At 42.9% G+C, this 25,006-nt stretch overlaps 1 protein-coding gene across 1 annotated transcript in view; it reads right to left on the bottom strand.

Annotated features, from left to right (window-relative positions):
* KCNU1 (potassium calcium-activated channel subfamily U member 1) overlaps positions 1-25,006 on the bottom strand; it is an 86,845-nt gene that overhangs the window by 15,431 nt on the left and 46,408 nt on the right. The window contains exons 20-24 of the mRNA XM_060268599.1: positions 14,861-14,868; positions 13,999-14,107; positions 7,119-7,343; positions 4,992-5,166; positions 1,320-1,333 (exon numbers count right to left, since the gene is read on the bottom strand). Of these exons, the coding sequence (XP_060124582.1) occupies positions 1,320-1,333; positions 4,992-5,166; positions 7,119-7,343; positions 13,999-14,107; positions 14,861-14,868 (531 nt within the window). The remainder of the gene's footprint in view (positions 1-1,319; positions 1,334-4,991; positions 5,167-7,118; positions 7,344-13,998; positions 14,108-14,860; positions 14,869-25,006) is intronic.

Genomic DNA, 25,006 nt, shown 5'->3' with positions numbered 1-25,006 from the left:
GCCCTGGCTACAGTTTCCTTATTTTTGCTCCCCAGGAGTACACAGCCCTGTACCTGAAATCTCTCATCTTGGCAGGCTGCTATTACAAAAGATTACTTAATTGCACATTTCTACTGTATGTTTGGATTGTGGTAGCATATTAAGCTGTCAGGCTTAATTATTGTTGTATGTTTAGATTATGCCACAGATTATTTAGTTCAGTACCTAGGTTTGCCAACCTGTTTGTGATGGAACATGACAGGATACTAATTACAGCAATGCTGAGAAATCTATTTTTTTCCCCTATGGGAAACAATGTCATGTTTCCACCCCTATTAGGAGAGTTCCATACCCCTTTATTTAGATAACAGAAGGTTATCAGCTAACTGAGCCATATAAGATCTCCCAGGAAGGAAGTGTGTCTGCCTGAGCTCATTGTGAGTTCTAAAAGACTTTATAAAGAGCTTCAAAACATCAAACAATGTTTACACAACAAGAAAAGATGGTATGAAAGCACAGAACATTTAACAAAAAAATTCAGCATAGCAGTTGAAAAAAGTACAAGCACATTTTGAAAGCTTACTAAGAATTCTTAAGGAAGTGGTGCTAGTCTTTCATTAGACATCCTATTCATATAACCCCTCTGAGCTTTCCCAATGTGGAAGAGAAGAAGCCTCAATGATGTGAGGGACTAAGGCAGGTGGGGGGGGGAGTTGTGACTCTTCAGATATTGCTGAACTACAACTCCCATCAACCCTGGCTATTGGAGTTGTAGATCGGTAACACCAAAACCACGAGCTTTGCTAATCATACCTAAGTTGAAAAATATCTTTGACATGCATTTCTTAACAACTGAGTTATTTGCGTTACAAGCTATGACAAGAAGATGAATATAAGCTTCATTTTTATAGGTAAAGGACCCCTGGACGGTTAAGTCCAGTCAAAGGTGACCTTGGGGTTGTGGCGCTGATCTCGCTTTCAGGCCGAGGGAGCCGATGTTTATTCACAGACAGCTTTCTGGGTCATGGGGCCAGCATGACTAAAGCACAACAGAACACCATGACAGAAACCAGAGCGCATGGAAATGCCGTTTACCTTCCTGCCGCATTGGTACCTATTTATCTACTGGTGTGCTTTTGAACTGCTAGGTTAGCAGGAGCTGGGACAGAGCAACAGGAGCTCACCTCGTTGCGGGGATTTGAACTGCCGACCTTCTGACCGGCAAGCCCAAGAGGCTCAGTGGTTTAGACCACACCTCCCTGATTCTATTACCCTGTTTGAACTTTCAAAATATATTTATTCCTATTTTTGTCTTTTAAAGTTACTACTAAACAACAAACTGTGTGAAGCTCAGCTTATCACTAAACAATTTATTGGCTTTAGGTGCAGTATGTGCTCTACCTGTGATTCTCTCAATATATCTTTTTAAGCTACAAAGTTATTTCCACTGCATGTTCATTGTATCCTGTAAGCAAGCAATATTAATAATACTAGCTGAGGCCTAACTACTTCAGGACCAGGTTAACTCCAAGGAGATCAAGCGAGCAGCAATGAGCTTTCTGTCTACTCTGACATTTCTGGACTCTTGGTATTTGGTTCTGATTGCTGTAGTTTACTTATTTAGTTAAAAGCATTTATATACAGTGATACCTCAGGTTGCAGACCCAATCCGTTCTGGGGTGCCGTTCGCACCCCGAAAAGTCCGCAAACCAAGCAGCGATTTCACGCAAGTGCAAAAGCATGATGGAGCACTTTTGCGCATGCGCGAAGCACACAGAACGCTTCTGAGCATGTGCGCACTGCGAAACCTGGAAGTAAACACTTCCGGGTCTGCCACATTCGTAACACGAAAAAAACACAACCCGCAGTGGACGCAACATGAGGTATGACTGTACTGCTTATTATGGGACGCAGGTGACGCTGTGGTCTAAACCACAGAGCCTAGGGCTTGCCAATCAGAAGGTTGGCAGTTTGAATCCCCGCCATGGGATTTGCAACATTTATTATGTAACTACTTTATAACAATTGGCAGTAAAACTTTTTCTTGCGGTGGAGAGCTCATTCATTTCTACTCTGCACAAGGTCCGGATCAGGGATTCCGCTTGCAACAACCCTAACAAAAACTGTGTGTGCCACCATACCTGCCAAGTTGCTGTCGGAGAAATAAGGGACCGGGCGGAAGTAGCAGACCGGAAGTAGCACTGCCACCATTTTGGAACTGGGCAGAGCATGCTCAGAAGTGACTTTTGATGCTGCTTTGCCCAGTTCCAAAATGGCCGCCATGCCAGAAGTCGCACTGCAGCCATTTTGAAACTGGGCAGAGCAGCATCAAAAGTCGCTTCTGAGCATGCTCCGCCCAGTTCCAAAATGGCCGCCGCGCCAGAATAAACCGGGGAAAAACAAAAAAATTCGTTTTTTCAGCTAGGAACAGCTGGAAAAACGGGGGTTTCCCGGGGAATACAGGAGACTTGGCAGCTATGGTGTGCCACACAGCCTGCCCTGCACCTCATAAGCTAGCCTACTGACCCTACTCCAATGCAGAAGAGTCGACTTCCAGTCTAGTTGGTCTCTGCATTGTGAAAGGGAGGGAAATAGCATTTTGTCCTTCATCTTAAGGCAACAAAATGCCTTTGGCCAGGCCTGGAGACATAATGCTGGGATAGGTGGATGGACTTTTGATTTGGACCTATTCTCTAACAACCCCCTTATTCTCTGCACACCCTTTCTGTTCCATTTTCCTCCCAGCCAGTACTGGAGCCTAGCAGGTGGGAAAAGGTCTTTGACATTTTTTAAAATCACATCTTCTGTAGAAATGTAGAATTGGTAAAGGCACGTCCTCATTTGAGGGTGTAACTCTAGCACCACCACTGGTTATTTTGGGTCCCAGAGACATCCAGATCGTAGGTGTGAAGATGTTTCTTGAACATCTGAGCTTCCTCTTCAATGCAACGCAGTCTGAACCCCTTAAAATCCCCATTCCTGCTTAGTTATTACCATCTTTTTTTTAATAAAAAAAAAGCAGACCCATCATTTCCTGATTCCACACCCACCCACCCAACTTATTCAAGGGAGTTACATTATGAGTCTACATCACATTCATGACAAAAAAATGCATTTTTGGCAAAGTTTTTGATGTGAAACAAAGAGACTTTATCTACTGTTGCGAAGTTTAAAATAACAACTGAATGGGAACAGCAGGGTGGCAGTATGTCAAAACAACTCAGAAACTGGTCTGTCAGCAGCTGAGAAGAATTGTGTTTAAAAGGCAAGTTTTTAATTGTCTTTATTTTTTATTTTATTTTTTTAAAAAACAGATGAGAAACTTCTCAGCCTTACTAAAAAGCACATTAACAGTGCAATCCTTTGCATATTTACTCTGTTGAATGGAAAAATATGCACTGAAGGCTGCAACACCATACCCATTTTTATTGGAATAAGCCCCATTTAACTAAATAGGATTTACTTCAGAGTAGCCCTGAATAGGAGTGCACCACTGATCTAATTTCCAGCTCCTGGAACGTTGCTGGATTTGACGCTCAAGAATTGAGTCTGCTGCATTTATTCCCCATCATCTATCACAGTTAACCTTCTCTGTGGGAGACTTTATGGAATATTTTTTTGACAGGAAAATGTCACCTCGTGACAATTTTTCTCTGTCATTGCACAGTTAAACCTTTCTTATAAAAGTGCCCGCACACACTGCCAGTCTTATCGCCTGACTTACAGTACAAAGTGACTTCAAAACTGTGGTAAATTATCCACATGGTCATGTGATGGTGCCTCCAGAAACAAGCTTCTTCCTTTACCTAGGAAAATAACTACTACTTCCAAGTTATTTGGCTCCCTATTAGACAATACCCCTCCACAAGTGGAGTTGATTTCTGCTTGCGCAATAGAGTGTTCACTTCTTTGCCGCGGGCCAAGGGGGGAGCTCGGTGCCCTCCCGCCTGTGAAGGCGACGCTTTGAGCTCCTCAGCGGCGGCGGCGGCAGCAGCACCCATAGCTGAAGGCTTCAGCTGCGGGCGCTGCCACCGCTTGCTCGCTGCAGCCGCTGGGGAGCTCACAGTGTTCCCTCCGTGGGCGGGAGGGCGCTGAGCTCTCCTTTTGGCTCGCGCTCCTCCCGCCTGTGGAAGGGACACTGGGGGCTCCTTGGTGAGTGGGCGGGCGGCGGCAGCGCCCATAGCTGAAGGCTTCGGCTGCGGGCGCTTGCCGCCACTACCGCCGCCACTCGCTCGCTGCGGCCGCCGCCGCTGGGGAGCTCTCGGCGTCCCCTCCATAGGCAGGAGGGTGCTGAGCTCTCCTTTTGGCTCGCGCTCCTCCCGCCCGTGGAGGGGACGCTGTGAGCTCCTCGGGGAGCGGGTGGGTGGCCGGCAGCGGCGCGGGGGTATTGCGGGGGAGGCTCGGCAGCACCCCCTCCATTTTCGCACCCTAGGCAATGGCCTAGTCCACCTAAATGGACGCACCGGCCCTGTGCACACCCTAAATATATTCAGTGCTGGATTTATGTATAAGCTAAACAAGCTATAGCTTAGGGCCCCACTCTCTTGGAGGCCCCCCAAAAAAATTAAAGGAAAAAAAATCTAGATGTACATTTCCAAAATATAAGATAAAAAATAAATAAAACAAAACCTACATACAGCAACAGTGTTTTGTGTTGTGTAGGCTCCTATGATGTAAGTAATGGGCCCCGCCTGCTATCCTGCTCCCTAAAATATCACTGGTTTGCTCATTTCTATATATAGGGTGCCTACATTCTGCATGTGCAAATGGCTTTAGATACCTATTAGGTCCATAAATTACCATCTAGCATATATTCAACACACACACACACAAAAAACAGCGACAATTTGTTATTGACAAAGGACAGCTGGACATATAAAGGGCCCCATTACCTTCAGTAGCTTAGGGCCTCATCAAACTTAAATCTGGCCCTGAATATATTCTAGGGGGTCCCCTAACCCTCTGTAGCTGATTTGGGGAAGAAGTCCATGTATCGTCTTCCCCCTTCTTACCTAATGATGAATTTGCTTTAAAATGTAAGGAACGGATGTTCAGAGTAGCCAGGATAGATTTTGTATCCACCAGGGTTTGATCACCAGGACCTCTCGCATGGGCCGAGAGAACGGCACACATGCTACAATACTGGATGTTGGCTGCTTTCAGATCAGCACAGGAAAGTGCACTGCCCTGGTAAAGGGAAAAAAGGTGTGGAAGTCATGAGGGTCAAAGGACTGGCAAGACTGAAAAATCCACGCTTCAGCTGAAATATCATCATCATCATCATCATCATCATTTGAATTTATATACCACCCTATACCAGAGGATCTCAGGGCAGTTCACATAATAAAATCAAGATATAAAACCACAAAATACCTAATAAAAGTAAAAAAAAAAAAAACCCAATACACCCCCCCCTTTTAAACACATCATAGAATATAAATTGGATCAACCAAAGGCCTGGTTAAAAAGGAATGTTTTGCCTGGCACCTAAAGGTGTATAACGAAGGTGTCGGGTGAACATGTATTCAGAAGCTTTGATGTTTGTTCGAGAGAAACTTGAATCCCATAAAGGCAGGTCAGTCCCAGTTCAGGGACACTGACTAAAATACATCCCTTATTTTCTGTTCAATATATGAAAAAAAAAGATGATGCTGCAGAACAAGGGGCAGATTTCAAATTAAGGAGGCTCTAGCAGGAGGCCATCAGAACCTGAACAGGAAAGCAAAAAGTAGAGAGCTTCTGCACAGAAACAGGACATTAAAAGTAAAAAGGATTTCATGAGGTGTGCTCCACTGATATGCTCAAGTCACGTGATGTTTCTCTTGGAGCCAAATGCACTGGATTCAGAATGAAAACCCAAATTCCAAAGGAGAACCCAGCAGCTGTTATACAAGGTGGTTGGGAATAACACGTTCCAAGGTTTTCTTTCTTCTGAGGCATATCTTCTCTGACTGGCTTCAGACGTGATAAACAAGCATAGCCAGGCCAGTGTGTGATCAGTTTTGTAATACTGACTTTTGTTCATCTCATCCAAAGGGGATCTTGGATAGGAAACATGTTCAGGTTGCAGCTGCTGGCTGCATCTTTCCTATGTAAGATCTTCCTTCAAATTACACCAACAAGTGCTGTCAATTAAATGGGAAAGTGACCATGCATTAGATTGGCTGAAATTGTCCATCACATGCAAAGAAAAGTAGCTGCCTAAATGGAAGAGCCCATAAAGCAGGAGTGGGGGGTCAAATTAGGCCTGACGGGTGTTCCACACTCACTTATCTCACACTGATGTGATATCAGGTGTGGAGCAGGTAGAGTTGAGCCTGCGAGAGAAAAATAATTTCTTGGCAAGTGGAGCTTACTGAAAGCACCGATTGGCTCGCTGATGCTGAGCAAGCTCCTCTGAAGTCATACATTTGCAGGTGCAGGCTAGATTCAACCCACTCCTGAAAAGGAGTGTTTCCTTTTTGCAGACAGCTCTGATGATCTGCAGAGGAAATATACAGTATCCATTCGCAGGAACGCTCTGAATCCAAACTGTGCCTGCAAACTAACAAAGCTGGGCTCACTATCAGGGCAAATCAGTGCCGACAGTGAGCCCTTTTTACACTGTCATGTGATAGCATAATGACATAAAATGATTGGGAGGTGACCAGACACACCCACTTGTCAAAAACAGCTCACAAACGGTAGGCCAGTTTTCATTCTGACTCTTGGGTTGAAAAGGCTTATTACCCACCTTTACCATAAAGTAGATGTTTGGAAACATTAAGGCAATAAATAGAGAAGGTTTCTTTCATCTATTCATGCTGACCATGATGGGAAAGCACTCTGTTTATGTATTGCTTATTTGTTTGTTTCTTCATTTTTGACAAGTCTTTTACTTCCAAAGGCATAGCCTCCTTAAATTATGCCATGTGAACATGTTAGCTTCTTTTGATCACTTTTGTTCAACTCAATCGCAAATGTCCACAAAGAGAAGATATTATATGATTAATAATATTAGGGATGTTTGTATTTTGATGATCCAGTATCATTATACGGTAGTTGCTCTGAGGAAGTTTTCAGTTCCATGATTTTAACATAAATGCATTTTTAAGATGAGAATATTGGGGAGGGGTACGATATGTAAAGAATATGTATACCCTCAGTAAGAATAGTTTGGGGAAATTGTGGATGAATTCCCATTCTCTGTGGAGATAGTCAAGTGATCCAAGAAAGACAATATCCTTCAGCTCACTGAATGTGAAGTTACTGGCTCGTAGAGGCATCACAAAGTTCCGCAGTCCAATCAGCGAAGACGTTGCATCTCCGAAAACACAGACCACAATGTGGTCACGCAGAACACTGAATGGCCCTTTGCGTCGCTTCTAAACAGGACAAAACAGAAGAAATGAAACATTATTTTAGAAAAAATAGTTAGAGGGAAAGGGGGCGATTCTCATGTTGGGAAATGGATCCTTGACATACTGCCATATGTGTTGCTTTCAGATTTTGGTGGGCCCTTCAATATGATGCTTGCTCATTGCTGTCACAGCCACAACTACCCATTCATTGGGACTGCCCATTCATTTACCTTCTCCCCTTGGACTCAGTTCATACCATTATCGAGAGGGAGAGGAGCAAAGGGAGTGAGTATCAGGAGTCTTTGGTTCCTTCTCCTTCCACCTAGTCCTACCAGTTTTCTTGGGAAGGGCAGGCAAAAGGTGAAACAAACTGAGAAGGGGGGAATACCCTGTCCAAATTTGAAATTCAGAATGTATCACACTAAATCTCAAAATGTCTTTTTTTACTTATGAAGGGGAACCTCCCCCCCCAAGATCAGAATTTCAAGTGTGATATTCTAGGATTTCAACTTCTGTGGTTTGGAAAGTGGATTTCAGTTTAAATTACCCAAAATGTTGGCACTTCTCTTCTTTAAAATAACAGTGATTCATAGGAAATCAAATTCATTCAACTGATCAGCCACCCACAAGCAACTATCCGGGCAATGTGCATTTGAAAAATCAACAATGAAGAAACAAAAACCTATTCAAAACCAGTGTTATGATAAAAACAAGTTAAGAAGCAGCAAATAAAACAATTTTGAAATCAAAATAAATCACTTTAAAGCAGAGATCAATAAATTAAAACATTGCAGTACCAATTTGGACAGAAAGCTGAAATAATTAAAGTATCACAGAGCTAAATAGCCATATGTTGCCTTTAAAAAAAATAAATGTTAACATTTTTAAAGTCCTGTGGGCAGTGTGTGTGTCTTTCCCTGGTACTGAAAAGCCATTAAAATAGGCAACAGTGAAACCTCTCTGGGAAGGACATTTCACAACTGAGGAGCTGTGGCGGAATAGTGCCTGATGATGATTCCGGTTCATCATGGGTTAATCTATCACTCCCATTATAGGCAGGTGTTCCCTGGGAGGCGGAGCTAGATGGCATTGGGCAACAACCATTGAATGGCAGTTGGGAGTTGGCAGTTGGGAGTAGAGTGTTAGAGAGGGATGCAGGAGCTGTATTAACAAATCTGTGTTATATGAAAAGAAGATATGTGCTTTTAAGAACCGGAGAAATTCATGTTTATAAGTTAAATAATAAAGTTAAATGTGCTTAAACGTTCACTGACTCGGCAGTGTCTCAGTACCTTCAGAGGTGTGACAAAGAGGCGAGAACAAAGCTTTCCTGTGGAAGAGGAAACTGTTTGCTTTTTCTCCTGTCATACAAAGGGCTGGTTGGCGAAGCCAAAGGAGCCACATAGTTGCCTAAGGGAGAGGTACATTGTAGAAGTAGGGATCCCAGGGAGGGAGACCCCACTGGTGGCAATAGGTTTCGAACGCAGAGCGCTGAGGTACTCTGGAGACAAGTCCAATTTGGACACTGGAGGTTTTTCTGTTGATACTCTTTGTAGAGAAGCACAGGGAGAGCCTCTGTTGTTAAAGCAGTGAGGGGTGGGAAACAGGGAATCCCTCACAGGAGCCATTGCTGGAAAAGCCCTTTCTGCTTTTTTAAAAAAGCCTTTTTGCTTGGAACTGTAGGAGATGAGATCCCAAAGAAAGATTTTGCATTTTTTTTTGTATGCCACAACAGCAGCTAGATTGTTAATTGCCAAATTTTGGAAATCACAAGAGATGCCTACAATAAAGGATTGGCAGATGAAGATGCTGGACTATATGGAACTCGCTGAGATGACTGGAAGGATCCGCAACCAGGAAGAGGAGAAGGGGGAAGAAGATTGGAAGAAATTTAGAGACTATTTGTAGAAGTATTGCAATATATAATTTACCTGTAAGGAAGTATAGATAGGCTTTCAGAAAAGTATAAGATTTAACTTATGGATAGAAAGGATTGATACTGAATTTATTTTCCCTGTAGTTCAAAATTTTAGAAGATGAATCTGCTAAATGTGATACTGCACAATGAAGCTCAGAGGGAGGGACTGAGGGAAGTCCCCATAAAATGGAATGAAAAAAATGTGAAATAATGTGAAAATTTTATGTTTTGTTTGTATGTCTTGTTTGCTGTAACCATTTTCTGTATCTCTTAGTGGCTGGATATCCTAGAAGAAAGAAATCATTTGATGATCTGAAAGCTTGGTTAGGCAGTCTTTCAGATACAGGCAGGTGTCAGTCTCTTCTTGTCCCATCACACCCCTTCCATGCCACTTTTTGGGGACTTACACAAGCATATGTTCTGCCAGCTGAGCCCTGGCTAAACTGGGATGAGAGGTACACTGGCTCAACTGGGACAGTTCCACTCATTGTGGTGGATCTTGGGTTTGTGTTGGACTTCTAGGTCCCAAACCAAGAATAATTTCAAAAATGGGGGTGGACTCTTTGTGTCTGGTGCAGAAATATATGTCGAGCCTAGCACTGGTCTAGCACACACACACACTTTCACAATTCCTCCCCTTTTTCAGTGATGGCTCCGACCTGGTGGAATGCTCTGTCCCTCGAGACTAGGGCCCTGCAGGACTTGTTCTCCTTCCGCAGGGCCTGTAAGACAGAGCTATTCCGCCTGGCCTTCAATTTGAATTAGCCTGATCCTCTATCCCCCTTTCCCTTTCCTCTTCTATGAAGAAACCCTTTCTGGGACCCTACATTTAAATTCTTCCCTGGTCTCCTTGCTAGCTGGCCCTAGTAGGACCAACTTGGCCAGTTAGCCCTGGTGATCATTTGATGTCTACTGACTGGGGTTTGTTTGTTTGTTTCCCCCCAAAATGACCCCTGAATTTTTGAATTTTATTGATATTGACACTGCATTTTATGTTGTATTTTATGCTGTTTTATGCTGTTTTTAATTTGCATTTTAATCAATGTTTTATATTTGCTGTTAGCTGCCCTGAGCCCGGTTTTTAAACTGGGAAGGGCGGGGTATAAATAAATATTTATTATTTTTATTCTAGGAACTTTTCAGTGAGAAATGTCCAGCAGCATTTCTCAACAGCCCACTAAGCATGCCAATGAGAATGATGCTATGTCACGCAGCTCAGCAGTATTCCTGGGGCAGAATGCTCCAATAGGAAGGATGCTATGTCATGATGAAGTGTCATTCCTATGGGGCACTCAATCCATGAAGAACAACAAACTACTAAGTAAGCCAAGCAGTCACCTCTTATGGTAACAAGGCTTTTTGGGGTGGGTGGGATGCATAGGTCTCATTCAACCTGTGGAATCTGTGCAACTGGATAAATCAGCACAGGATGCCTTGTGTTTGGCAGCTGCCATTGGACAAAACTCTTAGGTGAATGAGCATTCAGCCATGGCCATGAATGTATTCTGGAGATTAAGGACTTCACTGACACTAAGATCAATGAGTTCTACACCTAACTGAACACCACCAGCATCCCATGGGCAATGCCCTTTGAAAAGCACAAGGTACCCTGAAGCCTGCTAGCATATTGAAGCAATGCATAGGCTAACCAACAAAAATGGGTGTTCCTGCTTTGAGATCTGCTGTACTTCTCGATTTCAATGTCATACTACATCATACAACACTGCTCATTTTGGGATGTTTTCTCTTTATCAATTGATTGAATCTTTCCATGATTGGTACATAGTATATGCTAGGGATGTGCATCAGATCTGTGGAAATCTAGCTGGGGAGAGTCTTTCCTTTCTTAGAAAAAAAAACACAGGGGTTCTTTTAAAAAGGTAAATGCTCTGCTTTAACAAAAAGGAACTAGAACTCTTCCAAACTCCACTGCCACCTCTTGGAGGTCTGCAAGGCCTATATTGAAGGCCACAAGCAACACCAGAAGGGAAAGGTCAGTGTGAAGTAGCAAAGTTTTTATTTTTTTAAAAAAATATACTGTACACGCAAGGCTACACACCACTTGGCTATCTCTTGGTTATTTTATGGTAGAAAGGGAATCGCTTTTGCACACACACACACACACACACACACACACACACACACAGCCTGTTAGTCTGCAATTTGGCTGGCTTGATTCACTCTGGAGGGGTTCCTATGCCTGTAAATTTCATCCACTTTGGCCAGAAGGGTAAAACATTATAGCTGTTTTTATATTCTCTGTCATAGTGAGTGGGGGAACATTCATTTCATATGGAGCAGCTCAGAACCCAAAATACAGATCTCAGTGGCAAGAGCACAGGGTGACTCAGAAACAGATTGGTTAATAAAAAATAAAAATGCACAGATGCAAGCCAAATCACAGAGACTGTACAAACCCCAAGTAAATGTTCACATTTCCAATCAAGAGCTGCCAAACTATTACATTCATAAAATACTCTCTCCACAATGGGTTTTTTTTTCTTCAGAGGGCAATAAAAGACTCATGTCATGGGAACTTTGCTGATGAGTGATTAGAATCATAGCCAAATTAAATGATCATCTTAACTAATTGGATTAGTCTAAATTGAATAATGAAACCTCAAGCTGTATTTAGTGGAACGTGCCTTAAATCCAATTATTAGTCTGTCAAGTGGTGCTAAACAATGGAAATGATCCATTCTATAGACCTTTTAATAGGAACTATTGAACAACAACCCAGCCAGACTAGGATATGGGATGGTGAAGGGAAAGGTAGTTGGCGTACGGAGAGGGGAGGAGAAGCATACATTGTAAGTGTGGTAGAAATTATTTGAACAGACATATGCTGACCTGAACTAAGGATGCCTCTTCTTTTTTAATTTATTTTTTATTAAAAGATTTTCATGAATAACAAAGGTACATATAACGTCTCTGTTTTCAATTCATAGAGCCCTTTCTGCATGTCAGCTACATTCGGTGTGATACATTGTTGTCATAGGCATTGTGAGGTTGGGGAGACGTAGGGAGAGAGGAGAGAGACAGAAGAGGGGCTAAGGATGCTTCTTTTTTTATATAAAAAAAATCACTTTAGTTCATTTCCAAATTGACTAGTTTTGTTTCTGAAATGGAACCAATGATTTAGGAATTCTCAAATGTTCTTCTTTAAATTTCAAATTTTGTACAGAATACTGTGCATGGTGCTTCCACTTCCTTCCTGATTTCCCCCTCTCTTTATTGGATGTACTCTGGGTTAACAATAGGCATTTGTGCCTTGAGAAAACTGGTTGTACTCAATATTACCTTTTGTGTTGTATTTCATTAATCTGGAGAAGACTGAAGTATTACCAAAGCAGCACATAAAACAAATCTTCATATACCTCCCATCTCCAGTGGGCCTTCGTCCTCCCATGAATATGTGTTAAGAACTGATGGTATCTTTGCAGACATTGCAACATGCTTGGGAAGGTGTGCAATTTAGTACAGTGGTAACTTGATTTACAACCATAATCCGTTCTGGAGGTCCGGTTGTAAACCAAAACAGGTTGTAACCCAAGGTGCTCTTTCGCCAATGGGGCCTCCCCCCCAAAAAAATAGGTTGTAATCCCCCCCAAAATGGGTTGTAATCCCAAAAAAGGGACACACACTTCCGGGTTTGACATGGTTGTAATCCAAAACGGTTGTAATCCAAAGCAGTTGCAAACCAAGGTACCACTCAGTTTTTTAAATGATAACTATTGTCATGCTGCTTGATTCTGACTGTCAGTTGGTTAAAAAAATTCTATTGTTTCTAAAATCATGGAGAATAAATGGATAGGCAGGCGGCTTTGCTATGCTGTTTTTGGTACCTGCTAAACCAGGCATGTAATTTTAACATGGGATCTTATTTTTGTTGTGCTTTCTTTAATTTTTTTTAAAAAAACTGATCTTACTTACCGGTACGTTTCGCTAAATTTTAGGTCACCTTATTGAAGGTTTGATTTCCTCGATATACTTTAATAAATATTTTATATTGTTTTATGTAAACCTCTTAGATGTTTTTGGTGATTAAGCGGAATATAAATCCTGATAGTTAAATAAATAAATAAATAAATAAATAAATAAATAAATAGATCCAGCTCAGTGTGCTGAATGGTACCTGACAGCTAGGTGTAAGTGCCATTTTAATTTCCAACAATACCCAAGATGTAAAGTCATTTAAGAGTATTGTTGGAAATCTAAATGTTGGCTCGATCTAGCTCCCCAGCTAGATATTGGGGAAGGGGCATGGCTCAGTGATAGAACACCTGCTTTGCATGCAAAAGGTTTAATCCTTGGCATTTATAGATAGGGCTGGAAGAGAACACTTTTTTTTTTTTTTGAAATGCTGGAGAGCCACTGCAAATCAGTGTAGACAATACTGAGCTACGTGGACCAATGATCTGATGTGGTAATAAGGTAGCTTCCCCTGTTCCTTTGCACTCAGAGTATGGCTGAGGGTGCTACCGAAGCTTATTGCTGCCTGCCCGCCAGAGTCCAACAAGTCCAACAATGAGGGGGTACTTTCCCCAGGCAACCACCCCATCACACTTGGGGCTGGATATAGCACCTTAGCAACTGCATTAATAACTCATATTTGGAAGGCACAGCTTTTCCCCAACATGAGGCTGCCTCCAGCTTCACTTTCCAAATCTGTCCATGCCATGAGGTGTTACTGGCACAGGAAGCTGGCTAGAAACAAGTTAATAAGCTAACACCCACCCTACATACATACAGTGCACCTACCAAGAGGGCCTTCTCAAAAGGAACAGCTTCACACCAATGGAACATTCCTGAAGAGTCTAGAGTGGTTTTTCCGGGGTCCTCCTCCAAGATTTCTGAAGGTTTGGGTGCACTAAAAGGGACAAAATAACAGGGGATGAAATATTATTAGCAATAGCGCAACACCAGCAACATGGCACCATCTATGCGCATGACACTATGCAAAGAATGTGAAGGCTCTGTTCTTTCCACCCAAAGGGCTTGCTACAGTCATACCTCGGTTTAAGTACGCCTCGGTTTGAGTATTTTCAGTTTAAGTACTCCGCAGACCTGTCTGGAATGGATTAATCCACTTTCCATTACTTTCAATGGGAAAGTTCGCCACAGGTTAAGTACGCTTCAGGTTAAGTATGGACTTCCGGAACCAATTACAGTGGTGCCTCGCAAGATGAATTTGATTCGTTCTGTGAGCCAATTCATTTTGCGAAAAATTCGTCTAGCGAATCCCATAGGAATGCATTGAATTTATTTTATTTTATTTTTTGCCCATAGGAACGCATTAATTGAATTTCAATGCATTCCTATGGGAAACCGCGATTCGCTAGATGAATTTTTCACAAAATGAATTCGTCTAGTGAGGCAACCTCTGCTCGAAAAATCTCTTCATTAAGTGAAAAATTCGTCTTACAGGGCATTCGTCTAGTGAGGCACCACTGTACACTCATACCTTGGGTTAAGTACGCTTCAGGTTGAGTACTCCGCAGACCCGTCTGGAATGGATTAATCCACTTTCTATTACTTTCAATGGGAAAGTTCGCTTCAGTTTATGAACGCTTCAGGTTAAGTACAGACTTCTGGAACCAATTGTGTTTGTAAACCGAGGTACCACTGTATCTGGAAATGGACAAAAGGGGAGCAAGAGAGGGAGGAGAAGGTAATGGAGGAAGGGCCCAACAGTATCCTACTAGCACAATGGGGCTTTCCCCTTTCTCTCCTTGTTTTGCCCTGGGCATGCCTTCCCCAAATCTGCTGGAGAACCCCAGAACAGCATCCAGAGAGAGGAAAGCCGGATAATTTCATCTAGAAATGCCTACTGAAAGAACAATCAGAAGAGCATGCCGTTGAATCCCTCCAACAATTATGGTTAAAGTGTTGACATGCTGTCTGACAGACACGGCATTGCTTGTCTGTGGTCCGTGATTTATTTTTGAGCCTTCCACTCATCCAAGAAAGTAGCTGCAGGTTTCGAAATGACCCAAAGCATGTAGACATTATGTGCATACTGGTGTTTACTTTTGCAAGTAGGCAGCAGCGTGCAAGGCAATGGGTTCAGAAAATCATATTGATGCCACTAAGGGTGATGCTGTAAGAAAGAAATGTGATCTGGCTAACATCACATTTACCTCATCCATAAGGACTTCTCCAGAAAAACAGCTTCATTGATTAATGGGATAATCACAACTCAGAGCTGTTCTAGGGAAAGAACATGTTGGATTGTATCTTGCATTTTCCTCCATCTTACTTGCTTCCTCGGAAAACAGATGTAGTGGCTGAACCGGCAAAAAAGGTAAAAGGGTAAAGGACCCCTGAACAGATTAAGTCCAGTCAAAGGCGACTATGGGGGGGTGGCGCTCATCTCGCTTTCAGGCTGAGGGAGCCGGTGTTTGTCCACAGACAGCTTTCTGGGTCATGTGGACAGCATGACTAAACCACTTCTGGCACAACGGGACACCGTGACGAGTGCCAGAGAGCATAGAAACACTGTTTGCTTTTCCACCACAGTGGTACCTATTTATCTACTTGCACTGGTGTGCTTTCAAACTGCTAAGTTGGCAGAAGCTGGGACAAAGCAATGGGAGCTCACCCCATCATGCAAATTCGGACCAATGACCCAAAGATCAGCAAGCCCAAGAGGCTCAGTGGTTTAGACCATAGCACAACCCACATCCTGACTGAAGTGGTATTCAGACTTGAAGTGTTACTTCATACCCTGAACATAGGTATCGGGATCCCGTTCTAGTATCTCAGTGTTTGACCAAGCCAAACCACCATAACTACAGACTGGTCCATCTATCTTAGTAGTAGCAGCTCTCCAGGGTCTGAGTCCCCCCCCCCCAAGTTCTGCTATCTGAGAACCTTCGGAAATAAACCAATGGGATGCCAACCGCTTGGGTGAAACAAAAGGCTTCTCTTTACTTAGTCAATGAAGTGGCAAACAGGGTGTTGTGCAAAACAAGGGAAATTTTCCTATGCTTCAAATGTCATGCAGGAGAGGGATTGAACATGTGGCAAGCGCCACTTGGGTGGAATGGCTGAAGCAAATATGAGGCAGAACTGGGAGAAATAATGCCACTCCAGTAATATTTAGTAATGGCCCAGGGGTAATGCATGAGCTTTGTTTCCAAAAGCGGACTGTTTCAAGTTTAAAAGGATCAGGTAGCAGTTGAGATACAGGAGGCATTTAGTTCAGTTCACACTGCAAGGCAAACCTATCTACTTTGCACTTTCTGATGAAATATGGGAACCAAAATGTATCTTATCTGTAGAAATTTGCAGCTCTCCGTATTTCATGATGGAATTTTCTAATCAATTAATGTGTACTGAAATACAGTCATACCTTGGATCCCCAACACCTTGTGAGTCAAACATTTTGGCTCCTGAACACCACAAACCCGGAAGTGAGTGTTCTGGTTTGCAAATATTCTTGGGAACCCAAATGTCCGACACGGCTTCCAATTGGCTGCAGGAAGCTCCACTGTACATATATGTGGAAATCAGAAGCTGCACTTTGGTTTCCGAACATTTTGGAATTCGAACGGACTTCCGGAACAGATTCTGTTCGACTTCCGAGATACCTCTGTATATATATTATGGGAAAGTGAGCATCAAAATGAATATATCTGTGAAAATAGCATGCAAAAATGCATTATGATGGGGGAAAGTGAGTGCAAAAAGTGTGTATTGGACAAAATTGCATATCAAAATTTGCACATTACGGGAAATGCACTCTGAAATGTTGATGAATTTTCATGAGGCCTCTTTAAAAAAAATGGATTGCAAACTGATGTGGATAACAGAATTTACAATGGGAGAAACAAGAAACTGGGAGAAACTGTAATTGACAGATTTGTCCATCCTTTGGTAGCAGGTTCCTTGAAACCCCTCTGCCAAAGAATTTGAGAGCTGCTTTCAGTCCAAGAAGGAAGTGCTGGGCTAGATGGACAAATATCATGACCTATGTTCCTAAGAGCGCTAATTCAAGCATTCAAAAGAACAAACATGTGAGGGCTTAAACATGGAAGGAGAAGTGGGCCCATGCATGCCAGTCATGCCCCAAATATTCCCGAGCGTGTCCGCTGCACCTTTCCCAGAAGGTCTGATGGGAGTGTGTAAACACATTTGGCCAAACACACTTACAAGTTTCCTTGTGGTCAAGCACCCTGGTTTCCTGATCATAGGGAGGACTGAAAGCACTTACAAGACCCATTCAGACCTTTCTACTCAAAGTACAAATATTGGAGGGGGGGGTTAAACCAGGATGCTCAGCACATGTGCACCCTCTCCCCAGTTTCAGTCGAAATGTTTTAATTTGAAAGCCTGAATAGGGTTATGGTTGCAATCCTATCCATGTTTAGCTGAAAGTAAACATTTCAGGTAATCATTTCATTTATCATTGTGAAGCTCAGTTCCAAATAAATATGCATAGGGCTGAGGCTGCATGTTTCATTTCTAGAAGAGTGCATGCAAATACACAGAGGGCCTTGTTGCCTTAAATGATTTCCAGGGTTTACAAATGCCCTTTCATCAGGAAACCAGCTCAGAGTTATACAAGCTGAGCCTTTAACGGCACCAGAAATTAATGACAGCTCTTTGCCAAATACCATTCCAGCCATTAATGAATAGCTGGTGTTAGAATGTGTGTCTGGGTTCAAGTTTACAAAGCAAAAAGCAAAGCGCAGTAGAGGGTCATGTTCTTTGTCATTTTAAATAAGCTTCTTTAAAGGGAAACACATACAAAACTGCCTTATGTTCAGTCAGACCATTGTTTACACTGACTGGGAGCAGCTCTCCAGGGTTTCAGGCAAGGGACATCCTAGACCAGGCACCCCCAAACTGCGGCCCTCCAGATGTTTTGGCCTACAACTCCCACGATCCCTAGCTAACGGTACCAGTGGTCGGGGAAGGTGGGAATTGTAGTCCAAAACATATGGAGGGCCGAAATTTGGGGATGCCTGTCCTAGACCTACCTGGATATGCGGAGGATTGAAACTGGGAATTTCTACATGCAATTCTACATGCCCTACAACTGAACGATGGCCCTTTCCCCATAGCTCAGTAGTAGATTGTATTGTACCCATAGCTGACAGCATGCTCAGATGGCCACTCCAAATTTCCCAACCCATTTTCAGCTCGAGAAACTTGAGGGCTGCTGCCAATCAGATTAGGAAATGCAAGGCTAGGTGAACAGTCTGCATGTAGAGCAGATACTCTACAACTGAGCTACACCCCTTCCTGAAATATCAGATACTAGTGGATAATATGGGGGAATATGTTAACAGTGTATCTCAGTCCTCCCCATGCCAAGAATAGACATTTCTGTCCATTAGTCATATGGCACCTCCCCAGCATTTGAAACCTCCTCCCTCCTGCCTGGATGATGGATCGGTCAGGTGGTGATTAAATTGTGTTTTGGCAAGAGGGAAGATATCTTGTTGCAAGCTCTTTTAACTCGGCCCAGCTCAGCAAATCAATCAGTGCACACTTTTCCATCACCATAAAACCATGATCTATGTACACAAGCTGTCACAGATGATATCTCCCTTCACTCAAAATGTTATAGGAAGCATCTATGCCCCGAAGGAAACACCTGTCAGAGCCCTGGGTAGGGAAATAAAAAAAGGCAAGACTGCTTGAAACACACTTCATCAAAAAGGCATCCTTCTCCAGATATCATTGCAGGGGGCCGGGGGGGGGGGGAATGCTCATCTATCTCTCTGTGTCTTAACTAATGTTCCCTTCTGCCATATTCTCAGCAAATGACGTGAGATTTTCAGGAATCTACTTTTCTTGGGAGAACAGTGAATCATTCTGGTGATTCCCCAGTATCTGCATTGAGGTATCTCCAGGAAAATGAAGCAGGAAGAAGGTAGGCTTAGCAGAAGTACAAACAGATACAGATCACAAGGCAATAACTGATGGCCTGGTCTTCCAAGGAAATTTCACAAGCCTGGATCTGGTTTTGTTAAAGTCTAAGATTGTCTTTGAAATCTAGCTCTTAAAACAGGAAGCTAGGAAACTGCCTGCACTACCAAACAGTGCCAGCTCCAGGTTTAAGGGATCCTTGGGAAAGGCGTGCCCATTCACTTTCTTCCTCTCTTGGGACAAAATCCACACAGTTGTCCGCAGAGTTATGACAAAGCTAGCGCAGGAGACTGCTCCATTTCCCTGACTCTTGACTAGGGATTGGCAAATCTGTTGATTTCAGTTTCTCTTATTTTCTCATTATTCTGCTCATAAGATCAGGTTTTTTATTTTCCAGTTTCCCATCAGTTTGTGATTCCCACCCCCCTAAAAAAAACACCATCAGAATTTTAACATGCATTTCTCCTTAAACTGACAGTTTTTCCAGACATTTTCACTGATTTACTCTCTTTCTGCTTGTCATTTTCAAGAATGGATCCATTTTTTAGGCACCTCCTCTGCATTTTCATTTACATTAGTTACTTGGAGAACCGCATTGCAAAATTCAGAGAAGTGCGAATTTCAGTTCACATATTGTTTCATTGTGTGAAACATTAGCTTTACATAAAAATACTGGATTTATTCCTCATCCCTACTCCTAACGCTGCTCAGATGGAGCACGGGAAAAGGCAGAAACATCAAGGAGCAGCAGCCCAGCTGCACCCTTATCTGGACAGGAATAGCCAAACTCTTGTTTTGTATGTTCTGATAAACTCTAGGTTATACTACTGCCTTATATGTGGGGCTGCCTCTGAAGATGGTTCAGAAACTTCAGCTGGTGCAGAATTCAGCAGCCTGCTTGCTCATCAGGGCAATATGATTTGAGCATATAATGCCAATCTTCTCCCAACTTCACAGGCTGCCAAATAGTTTCTGGGCCAGATTCAAAGTGCTGGGTTTGACCAGCTCAGGACAGGACCACAATATCTCAAGGACACCAGGCAAAAACTTTCACACCTTTGACCTTTAACTATCTGTTTCCTTTTAGAAGTGGGTGAGATGTTTTTAATGTATTTCTCTTTTCCCCTGGTTTTAATGTATCTATGTGGGGGTTCTTGTAATGTTTGTTTGGTTGTTATTCACTTTGGGTTGCCGTGGGCAAGATAAAGTGACTGGCAAATTGAATAAATAATAAAATAAATAGTAATAATGGAACAACAGAGATCTGTAAACATTATTGAATGTTGTTCAGAGGGTGGTGAACTTTGGTGAGGAGCAGTAGGGTGAAAAACCATCACAAACCCCTCTCTCTACAACTATGAATGGTACAGAGGCCCACTCCTTGTTTGCATCTGGTGGCTCTCTGATGCCCTGTTATTTATCATATGCTTTTGCTTATTTATAGGAGGTCAGGGTTGAATATTACCATCTCTCCTTATTCTATCCATACAAGGATACTGTAGGGCAGATTAGGCTGAGGAAGACTAACTGTTCCACCATCACTCAATGAGCTTCACAACAAAACAGGAGTTTGAACATGGGTACCCCAGTTCTGTCCAACATGTATGTTATATGGGCTCTCAATCTCACCTCATCAGTACTTTTCAGAACAGCATGTAGGGGAAGTGAATGTGTGGAAATCCTCTTTACCTAAGGCAAAAGAAGTTTCCCTTGTCACTTCAGTGCTAGGTGTATTCTTTTTTAATCCTTTCCCTTTGCTGCTGCCCCTCACCATTGCCACAAATTATCACCACTTGATTTAGAACTCAGCAAAGTGTTTTGCGAAACTTAATAAATTAGCACATATATAAAGGCGCTGTTTGTAATTGAAAAAGGATAATTATTTAGAGCATTCCAACCCCTAATCAGCAAAAAGCCTCTGTGGACAGGTAAAATCAATCACAAAACCAGCTGCAATAATCTACTAGTGATTATAACCACCAAATCAACCCTGCTTTTTTGTAGCAAGACTGAATCCCGGTGAAGACCATATGCTTCTGTCTGCCTTTGGTGAGCTAAAGCAACAGCCAGTCAAGCTTATACAGTAATGACTTCCTTTCTCTTTAACACTAAAGACAACCACGACATTCCCTCTTACAATGTTCGTGATGACATGGGAGTTCAAAGGAAGGGATTGATATCAGTAGTCTTGGGGCTATTCTCTACCATTTATTGGTGGGTTGCCTACCTTCCTTCTGGATGTTGCAGAATTTCAACCCCATCAGCCCCAACGATCAGTTACAACTGGAAGCAGGAGCAGCTCACCAGTGTCATGGAGCCACAACAAAGGTCTCTTGCCAGCAATGTCGCTACCACATATTGGGAGAGGTAAGGCAAAACAAGTTTGGAGCTGCAAGGGTGCAATCTAACGCTCCTACCAGAACCACCACAGGGCTCCAACCTCCATTACCTTGTCTCCCTCCCTCCTGTTATGGGCACTAGTAGAAAAGGCAGACACTGAAGAGGAAAGCAGCAATGTTGCAGTGTGGATATTTATAGGGCTCCCATACGTCTGAAATTTCCTGGGCATATCCAGAATACAGCAGTTGGAAACGGTGTCTGGGCAAAAAAAATCACTGAAATGTCCGGATTTTCACTTTTTAAAATATGGCAACACAAATAGGGCTTCCATACATCCAGATTTTACCAGGATTTCAAAGGCAGAATTGAGGTCCTAGAGCAGTGGTCCTCAACCCCCGGGCCACGGACCGGTACCGGTCCGTGGATCAATTGGTACCAGGCCGCCCAAGGAACATTAAATATAATTAAATCAAAACTATTAAATCAAAACAATCTAAATAAAATATAAACAATCAATGTCCCCCCCTCAGCGGGCCGCAGTAAAATTATCAAACGTTGACTGGTCCACGGCGATAAAAAGGTTGGGGAGGACTGTCCTAGAGGAATTACCAAAATGTGGTGGTTTGTCCTGGATCTTAGGGAAGTCAAATTGTGTTTTGGCAGCGTTGTAAAGAAAAGCTGGACAACTTTGGTGGTTTCCTTAAAAAAGCTCAACAACCTCTGGGGTGTCCTGGTTTTTTTTACTTTTTGAAAAATGGCAACCCTAAACCCTAGGTATTTACCTATTTCAGAAAGGAGAGAGGGTGGCATCAAGTCAACTCTACTGACAGCATGTCATTTATGAGACATTTCTGACAGCTTCTCTATGTATTTGCATGGCTAGTTAGTAGGTTAATTTAATTAAAATTTTGCTTGTCAACAGGCTGGTGGATAGTGCTCATTACAGTGGGTGGGGTTGGGTGGGGGCAGCTTGGAGAAGCTGTTCTCAGTGGAACCTCCCCCCCTCCCCCTGTCCTCTCCCTCCTCAGTTTTGTTGCAGTTCCCTATTCACTGGCCTCTTCCTCTGGGCCCAGATGGCTCCCATTCAGAGTGAACGAGAGGGAGAGGGAGAGGGACATGTCTACACTTTGATTTCCAAGCATGGGACAAGCAGAAGTGTGGTTGAGCCCAGAGACAGAGAGGGTGGGGAAACTCATTTGTCTTACTGATTTTGTCCCTGGAGAGGTCAAATTACAAGGGAGGAAGGAATGGGGCTCCAGGCGCTTGTGGTAGCGCCCCTACTGAAAGGTGCCTAACTTTGTCAGTCACATATGTGAGCACCTGAATGCCACAGCAGCCTTTTACCTTTTACCACTCTTCACTGAACTGTTAAAATGTTATAAGGAGGCCAAAGCCCCTCTGTACATGTGGGAGGATAAGACTCTGTGCTTTAAAGGAGGAATAAAATTGAGACTTATGCCCAGACTAAACTGCTCATCTTGAACTAAAGGGTTCAAGATTTGGTCCCACCTAAAGGCTTTATGATTTGTTCTCGAGAAAGCAGCCAGCGGCAATCCTTGGAGCCTGGATCTCCTTATTAATCCCCTTCATAGCTGTTTAACTTGAGTTCCCAGTCCAGCAATTAAATAAGGATCATTATGATATGATTTATGGTATATGTGTAAATGTTAGAAATTAGTGTGGGTAATTAAAATATAAAGTGTGCACTGCCAGGAGGTTGAGCCATTCTCCATGTCCTTAGCAGAGAATAAGGAGGTGGCCAGATTATAAATAGACGAGTTTGCACAAGTTCACAGGGTAAAACCAATTAGCCAACTCATCTTTATGCGCTTGGAGTAGTTCAGATAACCTGTTCATCCACAGCACATGATTACTTGTTGGAGAGATCCTACCTAGATATTTAGTTGTTGAGATCCCCTATATTGCTTTATATGGGCTTTGAAGTTACATGTGAGGCTCTTGCATGCCCCACATCACATCACATCACATCACATCACATTCCTTTCCCCACCCCATTGCTTTGTTTTCTAAACTTCTCATTGCTAAAGCAGGACATAGAAATACAAGGTGTTCCCATGTACATATATAACCCTACAGGCTGAAAGTCATGTAAATCCATACAATTGTCAGAATCAACACGCAATGGGTTCTGTGGTCTTAATTGGGGGGGGTGTTAAACCATGTTTGCCAGATCCATGTTATAATCCAGAGGTCATCAGTGCAACTTGCAACATAATTTGACCAGGCTGTGGGTTGTATCAAATGCTAGTCTTATTCAGCGTACACCCAGCGAAGTTAAGGGACGTGACTATTTAAGGTCCATTAATTTAAGAGATCCATTAATTTCAGGCTCCAATACTTTGGCCACCTCATGAGAAGCGAAGACTCCCTGAAAAAGACCCTGATGTTGGGAAAGATGGAGGGCACGAGGAGAAGGGGACAACAGAGGATGAGATGGTTGGACAGTGTTCTCAAAGCTACGAACATGAGTTTGACCAAACTGCGGGAGGCAGTGCAAGACAGGAGTGCCTGGCGTGCTATGGTCCATGGGGTCATGAAGAGTCGGACACAACTAAATGACTAAACAACAACAACAATTTCAGAGTATCTGCTCTAAGCAGAACTTAGGTGGACACAGCCATCCTTTGAAACCAGCACTTCTCTGAATTTTGCAGTGTCGTACCCTGCCATGTAATGTGTACAAAAATGCATTTACTAGGGTGAAGTGTGCAGGTATCATCTAGGATAACCTTAACAATGCATTATAAAGGCATTAAACATTAAAATGTATCATAAGATTGCTTTGTAAAAATGTGTTTATTAGGCAAAAGTGCACATAAAACAATGTGCCTATTAGGAGAAATGTTGATAAATATGGGGACTTAAAAAAAAATTAATCCAAACTGATGTTGAAATGTGGATGACTGAATTTAAGATTGGGGTGGGGGGAGAACCTGAGAGAAAGCAGAATTGACAGATTTTGCCCATTCCTAGTGGCTGCAGAGAAACATATAAATGGCAGAAGAAGCAGAGGCTAAGAGGAAGGAGTCTTGTGGTTCTTTTTGACTGAAGCAAAGCGTGCAAGGCAAACAACAGCAATGGAAAAAGGCTAAGCGAAAAAGTACAGCTGACTGAGCCAAGGCTGAGCCTATGGCTGAAGGAGCCTGAGGCTTGTGCTACCCTACTCCTTACACAAAACAAATTAGGGAAGAAGAAGCACCATTAGCACCCTTCTTACATGCATCAGAGAAAAGAGCCAATCGCACATCTGATCATGTCGGCTGCACTACAAATGGCAGTCATGATTTGGCAGACAGATTCTGTCCTAGAAAGAAAGAAAGAGGGGTGGGGAAGTGGCAAGCCCCTGTTTCTGATGTGCCAGGTGTTGCCTTCTGGCCTGTTTTGCTTGCAATGAAGATTTTCCTCCAGCAAAAAAAACAGGCAGCTTGGATTTCCCAAGAAGCCCTGCTGTGGAGGAAAAGCCAGGTGAGGTCAGAAGTTAAAACCACCCTGTCCCAGCTGACGTGGGGAGAGGTGGAGGGGAAGCTTT

This window comes from Zootoca vivipara, chromosome 15 (assembly GCF_963506605.1).
Source record: "Zootoca vivipara chromosome 15, rZooViv1.1, whole genome shotgun sequence".
In the NCBI taxonomy this organism is placed as follows: Eukaryota; Metazoa; Chordata; class Lepidosauria; order Squamata; family Lacertidae; genus Zootoca; species Zootoca vivipara.
The sequence above is the reverse complement of the archived record's forward strand: the minus strand, read 5'-3'. Positions and strand labels throughout refer to the sequence as shown.